Source organism: Glandiceps talaboti, assembly GCF_964340395.1.
Source record: "Glandiceps talaboti chromosome 22 unlocalized genomic scaffold, keGlaTala1.1 keGlaTala1_22_unloc_1, whole genome shotgun sequence".
Lineage (NCBI taxonomy): Eukaryota > Metazoa > Hemichordata > Enteropneusta > Spengelidae > Glandiceps > Glandiceps talaboti.
The window spans coordinates 290,001-299,370 of NW_027554290.1; the positions used below are offsets into that span (position 1 = coordinate 290,001).

The following is a 9,370-nucleotide window of genomic DNA, read 5'->3' on the forward strand; positions in this document are numbered from 1 at the left end:
GTTTAAATATTAGTACAAGATAGAGTCTATATGTGACGATATGGATTGAAGCTAATAAAAGGGCTATTATTCCTGAAAGTCAACTATTTTGTAACTTTTTTGGACAGAAAACGTTTTATCCGAACAAGCATTTATATGTATAGAGAGATCGATCTTCCTCAATAATCGTTGGGCATTCCGAAACAAAGCCAAGCGTAGGCTGTGGTCGGGGGGGGGGGTGTCAAGATATTTTCGCAGCCCCTTCGCTCTCTCAAAAATGTTCATGTCCCGCCTCATAATGAACCCAATAATTTTGATAGCACTCCCCCTCCCAGGCTACACAGATTATTTCAATGTATAATTCTACAGCCCCCCCCCCACACACACACACACACTTACTGGAGATGAACATTGTATGGTGGCCTTAGCTTTGCAATTAGTAGTTCGAGTTAGTTGTATGTTTCATTGATGCTACGATAGTCCAGTAGTAAGTAATCCCGGGAGATGGTGTGCTATATTGGTCAACTGCAGCTGCTATATATAGTACTCGTTAGGTATACATAAAATATTGCAAATTAAAGAACTACCATAGTCGATCTGTTAGCATGCGTCTTTTATAACTGTTTGCATACTTCAGTAACCATCTTAATTATCTATTGACGCTATTGGATAGGGCCGGGGTTATTGTCAGAGACGGACAGCATACATCAGTTCCGAGTACGACTTACTAGTGTTACTGCTTGTGAACAGACCTAGCCATAGACATATAGACGTAGGGTCTACCAAACTAACAAATTTACTTTTAAGTTTGTCTCTTTTATATACATCTGTTTATGTCTGCATTTTGGCGAGATGTGATGTTCTCACTTGTATAGTTTGATTGATTAGTAATACGAGATACCTAATTGGTTGCCCTGAGATTGATTACTAATACTAGACACTTGATTGGTTGATCTTTTAGTATGAAAATTGTCATAATGAAGCCTGATTGGTTCTGACAGACATCGCCGGCGCTGATTACCGCCTTGATAAATTTGAAGTGGGTGTTATGATTGTGAGGATTATAATGATTACACATGAATTAATTACACTTACGTTAGCAGAAATTGGCTCTCGGTGATAGACTGTGTTACTGTCCGCATAGTAGGCTTTATGTAGACATTCTATGCAATATTGTTTAAGAAACTTTTGTGTAACATATAATGTATATGGTTTGAACTGTTATGCCACTAAATGGCCACCTACATGTCTTTATTTTTTAAAGAAACCCACAAATGTTTATCGTGGGAAGGGGGCTATCATGGGGGGAGGGGGCTGTTTTCTGCCCAAAATCAAGAATATGAAGATTTCAAGAGAAAACTCTGCTGGCTAAGTATCTCAAATACAGGTCACAGTCCATTGTGAGACCTTTGTTGCAAAGCTCATAGTAACATCTATTTTAGTATTAGTAAAAAATGTTTTGTTCCCGTTACCCGACACCACCTAGTTTTTCACTGCCGACCCTAAACTTGTTTTACGTATTAGAGAAAAGCAATTAAAACGCGAAAATTGTGAAGTCTCGCGAGAAATAGTGGATGCGGAAACTAACATCAACTTAAGACAATATTATTTAAAACTGTTCTTCCAATCTGTAATAGCTGTACATCTGATGGGAAGAACTAATAACACAGAGACCATATGGAAAAAAACGGAAAACATAACTACCTGAACTAGACACTCACATATGAAAAAATATATAATAAAATAAAATCTACCTACCCAACCTATTGTAAAATTGAGCGCAATCGAAACCACGCCGTTTTTAAGGCCTTCTGTATAGACGTTGAAGTTAATGTAGTGTACATCATAAAGTTTCAGATTTTGCCCATTCACAAGCGAAGTTTATCAGTTTTTTACTTATAAGTGAAAATACTTACATAATAACCCCGATGAAACTATTTTAATATGATGTTAATGTCAATGTATGCCTTCTATAAATTATATATTGATACCAGGTTTGAGTTCAGTTAATTGCAAGTTGTGGTTAACTGTACATGTGCTCCAGTAAGTACAATATTACGAGTATCTTGTAAGTATGCAGTATAAACTACGCCAAAATACGTACAAACTCAGCTTAAAAATGATAAAATATCGTTGTATATTTGGTCGTATCTGTACATTCATTAGATAGAAACTACTCTATTTTATAAACAGTGTACTGTAAGATTAAAAGATCATGTATTGCAAAGTTCAATTCGCTTGTTCGTTTTGGTTTGTTTGTTTGTTGTTTGTTGTTTGTTTGTTTGTTTGTTTGTTTGTTTGTTTGTTTGTTTTTTGTTTTTTGGAGCACTTGAATCGGTCCTGGAGTTGCCATACATGTAGGAGGAAACAGATTTCAGATTTTTGAATTTTGCAAACTAAACTCAATGTTAATAACAAAAAACTAACTAGGAACGAGATGCAAATGAACTTTGTTCTTCGAATGGAATTTAGAAAATCCCAAACTTTCGGGAATGACCGGCTTATACGTGTACACTTTCTGAGTTTACCAGAGGTTTTATATTTTGACATAGAATCCTAGATAGTGAAGGTACATAGCAATCAGTATCCACCATGTTGTCCCACAAAGATGAACTGTAAGCCTGGCTGTGTGACTTTCACCTGTGTCCCAGATAAACGGAAAACAGTCCCCGAGAAGAAGATGACCAACGTACACAAGTATTGAGTTCATACCTAGAATCAGATGATGAAAACTAATCTGTATACTATAATACACATAATTATACAAAGTTATCACATGATCCCTTTTAGTCTAACATTTTGAAAAAAAAAATGTTTCTAAAGTGAATCTTGAAATTTTAACCAATACACATGACATAATAGGATAAGTTGAGAGCTTTCGACTACAAACTGTCAGTCTTGTTCACTCTGTGACAGATGGCGCTGTTTATTATCACACTAAAAGTACCCATAAGTCCACCACAACAGTTGAATTTCCACCAACGTTTCAAAATGTTATAAATTTATAACTTAGTTTAATCAGTTTGTAAATTATGTAATATCGATATCTGCAATATTTGTATTATGATATCAAAGTGACACTCCTCTCGGATTCTTACTCTCGATACAAATTAACTAATACGAATTAGCCTACAACTTGTCAACTTACCTGGATAGTAAAATGGCGCACCAGACCAAATATTCAAAACATCTACCGTGACGTAACAAAAAGTAAACAAAATAAACGCCATCGATGACAAGCAGAGGACGAATGAGATAGACCTGCGGTAGGATTTAAACGAAAGAATAGTTAAGATTGGTCTCTAGTAGTGTTTGTTGTGTCAAGTAAGAGACGTACAGTATATAAATGAACTTGTTCAATTGGAGACAATGTTAACCTTTGTCATTTGATTTTCTGGATTTATTATTATTGTTATTATGAACAGTTGTTACATTATTGGAGAGTACTGGATATAAGGTGAAGGTTTATTGGTACAGCCATAATAGGAATGGGACAAATTTCATGCCAAAACAACATTAGTGTCGAGGATTGGTCAGACCGAACAAAAATTACCAAGGATCTCAAGCAAGTGTGTTTATTGATACTGTAGAAGACAATGGATGTGAGGTAGAAAGCAGATGCAGAAGGTTAAAATTAGTAGTTAGCTAGCTAACTGAAAATAAGTCGTGTAAACGTATGTGTATGTGGGTGACATTATGTGACTTAACTTTCACAGAACCAGCTGATGAGAGTGCAAAGATATTATATACATGCATATCAGAGGCAACCAGTGTTGTTTTTGTATGGTGTCGGACATTTTGTTGTAATTACCTATTCTTTTCTTTGAATACAGTCTTTCTTTAAATGACATCATGAACGTAAACTCAATGCTATTTGTTGAACAGCTGTATTTAAAAGCTAGTCATGAGAGAAGGTAAAACAAAAATATCGTTAAAGATGACAATTGGTATCCGAAATTGGCAGCCTGCAGACATTAATACAACTCTAACTTCATTGCACTCACCACAAATTCTTATTAATTGGAATCCAGCCATCCTCCTTTGAACACTTACACAGTATCGCAGCGATGCCACCCTAGAAAAAATGGAGATATGGTAATGTATAATTGATGATTTAACAACTTTGTTTTCTTGTCTTCTACTTCTACTTCTACTTCCACTTCTATACTGTGTAAACATACAACAATGATTATTATCACATAGCTGTAACGCTGGCAGCGTCCTTCAGATCTCACCCTTGTTCAAGTGAGCTCGATCTATGAGATCGGTGATAGTTTGTTGTATTTCAGACACAGCATTGTGGTAATAATTTGTTATTTTTAACGACTAATTTAAAATATCCTCCTATTTGAACTTATTACTCGTTCTGTAGCCTGTCAGCTAGGGCCTGGTCGGTGTGTGAGGGCGCCCTGTCACGGCGTACTTTCCACTCATGATCACCATAGTAAAGATGACACTGAAACCCAGTCGGCGTATCGTCATCAGTCAAACGTCACACTGACAGCATTTCATATATATATATATATATATATATATATATATATATATATATATATATATATATATATATATATATATATATATATATATTCACATACATACATACACACACACACACACACACACACACACACACACACACATATATATATATATATATATATATATATATATATATATATATATATATATATATATGTATGTATGTATGTATGTATGTATATGAATGTAAGTGTCTCGCTTGAGAGAAGTGTTCGATGCAAATATTAGTAGCAGAGAATAATTCAAAAGAATAAGGGTAATAAGTCGTTACTCAGAGTTTCACGCTTCGAGCGATCATCAGACGACTATATTGGGATTGTCAAGGTCTATACATGTATATATTGCGTAAAAAGATGGTTGGACTAAACTATTCCTTATGGGGAGTTACTTTCTATAGTTGGCTAGCGAGTACTTGCCTTCATGGTGACATTTCGAGACCAGCTCGGATTTTTAATACCCAAAGTTAACGTTCTTTTCAAAATGACCAGCAACAGCAAATTGGCTGCTAATGCTCATTTTAAGTTAAGATTTAACGTTTTAACCTTTTGTTGATGACGTCATAGCTCATCATAGCTTAATCATTTTTATTTCTTTCGAAATAACAATTCCAAAATCTAACAACAACATGACCACACTAACACCACCAACAATAACACTTTTAAAACGACAAACTGAACATGTTAGACGACGTACAATAAAACTATTAAACTAATGACTCACTGTGACTATAGCCCATAATATCCACCTTTTGATTTTGCCAGACTTTGTTTTGTAAGTAAACAGGATTTTTCCTGCCTGAAAGAAACAAGGACATATTTATACATAGGCCAAATTATTGTCCGTTGGTCACAAGTCTTGTGATTTCACCAAGCGATGTTGCCATGTATAGCAAGAATAAATATACATCTTTAGTAAAAACAAAACCATTTAGTGTAAAAGTCGTATAGCGAAAAAAAATAATGTTGTAAGGCCCCAGTTTCAATTGCAAAGCTAATGCAACGGTTTCATTTGTACTAACTTATCTTTTTTGGCGACAACCTGAGACATACAATGACAACATGCATACATTACCTAGACTGGCACAGGTCACATTCTGATGTATTCATTTATTGTGACGTTTTCTTATCGGTTTGCCAATAAAAAAATGAAATCTCGCGAGACTGCGAAATCTGTGTTGAAATTTTCGCAATCAAGAGAGATTTCGTAGTCTCGCGAGATTTCATTTTTTATTAGCAAATCGATAAGAACACATCACAAATAAATACATCAGAATGTAGACTGTGTCAGTCTAGATTTACCTTGCTAGGACTTTGCGAAAAAAATGCGCGCAAAATGCGGCAAATTGTGATTAAAGTTTGATGAAAATGGCACAGCACTGTGCTGCATGAAGTGATAGATGCCACTTTCGTCACCACTTCACGTGCTATATTTAAATAAAGCTATTTTACTCTTTGTAAGTTCACCAACTACACGTCAAACTCACCTGTAATCCGAGAAAACACATAAATACTGACATGCACGAGCCTAGGATTCCTTCCGGGTCATAGTTCATGGTTGTCTGATATACATCCTTCAAGGTAAATCAAGATATGGAAATCACAAACATTTTGACACTAAATATACTTGGACATAGCTAATAAGAATTGTGTAGTAATCAATCTTATCTAGAAATATTGTTAGATATTAACATAATTTGCGTAAATAAACCAACAGTTGAAAGCAACAGTAAATTTTAATGGATTTGGAGAGAGTCACTTCAATGAAAGGCCTTCATTAAATGTCGACATTACAAGTTCGCAGTACATGCTACTGTTGCCAACCTTACGGTTGATATGATAAATTCTTACCTTACACGTTGGGTCTGTATAAAGATGTTGTACTCCGAGAATCCACCTGTCGATGTAACCTGCTGCTCCACCGGTACAATTCTGTAAGGTTTGGTTATTTTGTGTTAATAGGTGACCCCCTGGTCCAAGGTATCCACTGTCAATGTAATGTGGTTGGTTGTAATTTAGATATTATGACAGAAATACATCTTTAAAAAAGACAACTTACAGCTGCAGACGGGAGTGAATGGGTCGTCTATATTAACTAGTTGGACTAAATTGATTGTATAGATAGATTTCATTCATAAAACTTGACAGGATGTTTTCAAAACAACAGGACATCGCTTCCTTTTAAAAGTAGTTTCAAAGCCAAGGTGGTCCTCAGCCAGCTCTGTTACAGGGACTAATTAGTCTAATGTAATCATTGAAAGTACATCATAAAGGTGGGATAAGGATATTTTCTGAAGTCACAGCTATACTACTTGTTCCAACTTGGTATAAAATGTTACTTATTCAACAAGGCAAGTGTACTAAAAGTGAGTCTGGCGTTCATGGGATCAGGATCTAGGAATAAAGTATCCAACCATGTATATCTAATGTGAAAGTCTTCAACTGTCAAATTTGGAAAAAAACTAGATGACACAGATTTGATTACAGTGTAACCATTGTGACCCATTTGGGTACCGACTAAATAGCCTTAGTATGTTTATGATAAGTATACCACTTGTCATTTACTGACTGAAGTCTACATTATACAATCAATTTAGTCTGACTAGTTACACGAGGGGATTCACATACTTGGCTGTCCACAGCTGTAAATGTCGTCAAATCATCATCATCATCATCATCATCATCATCATCATCATCAACAACAACAACAACAACAACAACAACAATAAAAACAACAACAACAACAAAAACATCATCATCAACAATAACAACAGAAGCAGCAACAACAAAAACAAAAACAACAACAACAGCAGCAGCAGCAGCAACAACAACAACAACAACAACAGCGATATTTGTAAGCAACTCACGTTGGACAGCCGGGTACATGAAGAATAAATGTCAATATAAGCTGAAGAGCAACCAATGACAAAACTATCAACCATTCCATCCAGTAGTTGACGATATCACGAATTGGAGCATACCATTTATCCTAGAGGGAAAAGAGCATTGGAAACCGATTGATTGGTATTTGCCCTTATAGGGACATTTTTCATTGTTGTTGTTGTTGTTGTTGCTGCTGCTGTTGTTGTGTTGTTATTATTATTATTGTTGTTGTTGTTGTTGTTGTTGTTGCTGCTGCTGCTGTTGTTGTTGTTGTTGTTGTTGTTGTTGTTGTTGTTGTTGTTGAAGTTATAGAAGTGATAGAAAGACGATAAACATTCAAAGACGAGATCTGTCAAGTTTTGAAGCACATTGTTGTGTGAGAATTCAGTAAAAATTATTTTGACCTCATTGTGCTCGCCAGGCTTGGTAAAGAAGAACTCCATAAGTGCCACAACGAGATATGTGATGCAGAAACGTTGGAGGACGCCAGGAATTCTAAATGTCGGCATGTAGTGAAGACCTAGTGTCAAACAGAAGGGTAACACGTCTTTGTAGAATACACACAGCCCCCATCAAATACTTTACTCCTTTGTGACTGAGACATGATTTAAAAGAAATTGGTGGCAACAAATAAATACTACAAGTGTCTGATAATTCAGGACGCTGTTGAATTTCGATAATTGAACCTGAAGATCAGCGTCAAGGCCAAAGGTCAATGTCTCACCAGAAAATTTAAACCTGGTAATATGGGGGTGGACACTTGAATGCAGTCTCTATGTATTAGCATTTTTTGAGTTAGGTGTTAAATTATGATTGCTCACTACGAATATGGCTGCCACTGAGTAATAAGTAATATGAACACCAAATATTATGTATGTGTACAAAAAAATGTATGTTTATCTGATTCTACATTATCTATAGACATGATCTAAAAGACATTAGCCACACATAATAGCTACAAAGAGTCTGCAATATGTAAGTTATAACTTAATTTTGATGGTGATGATCTATCAAGGTAAAGGTCTCTGAGTGGTCTCGCATTCAAGAAAGCTCGGGGTCAGACACTTGAATAGAGTCTACGTATTGAAGTTTTGAGTTATGCAGTAATAAAGTGATTTTTTACTACAAATATGGCTGCCATTCAGTAAAAATTACATCAGCACAAAAATAATGCTTGTGTATTGTAATTTTCTTCATATTACTTGTATTGGCAATGTGTAAACACATGTGTCAGTGATAGGCAGGTATTGGCTTGATTTTGATAATTGACCCTGGAGGTCAAAGTCTCTAAAAGTAGCGTACATATAATAATATGGGGTAGACTCTTGAATTTAGTCTCTATGTCTTACAGTTTTTGAGTTATGAATTACATACTGATTTTTATAATTACAAATATGAATGCCATGGGTTAAATTTGAATATATCAAAATATAAATTGACGTGAGAATATCCCATATGATATGTTAATTTTTTTGTCAGGTTTGAAAGAAATCGGATATTTCCTGTCTGAAAAATGAGTCAGACGTATTAAAGACGGACGGACGCGCAGACGGACGGACTGACGGACGGACTGACGGACAGAATGACGGACGGACTGACGGATGGACTGACGGACGGACTGATGGATGGACTGACGGACGGACTGACGGACAAGAAGAGCCCATTGTAGTAACCTCTCCCGGGGGCGGGGGCTAAAATATACAAAACGTATATTGTACACAGCTCAATGTTTGTGAGTTCGACATTGGTATTTGTTGTCTTGTGTGATTGGTGGTTCTGTTGAACTATAGGAATGGTAGTAGTTTTGATTTAGTGTTGATGCTGGAGAATAGTGGTGTGTGAATATTGGTGAATATTGGTGTGGTCATGGTTGTGGAAAGACTGTACTTACTAAAAGTAATTTTTTTATGTTGATGGTGGTGGTGTGGTGGTGTGTGCAAAATAGTGGCAGTGATATGGTGATGATGAAG

General features: G+C 35.8%; 1 protein-coding gene across 1 annotated transcript; it reads right to left on the bottom strand.

Annotated features, from left to right (window-relative positions):
• Positions 1-2,515: 2,515 nt before the first annotated feature.
• On the bottom strand, positions 2,516-7,920 carry LOC144453265 (heparan-alpha-glucosaminide N-acetyltransferase-like; the record flags this gene model as incomplete). The annotated part of the gene is made up of 8 exons (XM_078144537.1): positions 2,516-2,691; positions 3,128-3,240; positions 3,984-4,054; positions 5,242-5,316; positions 6,005-6,091; positions 6,369-6,504; positions 7,385-7,506; positions 7,805-7,920. Coding segments are annotated over 8 exons (896 nt in total), but the record flags the coding sequence as incomplete, so codon positions are not given.
• Positions 7,921-9,370: the final 1,450 nt, after the last annotated feature.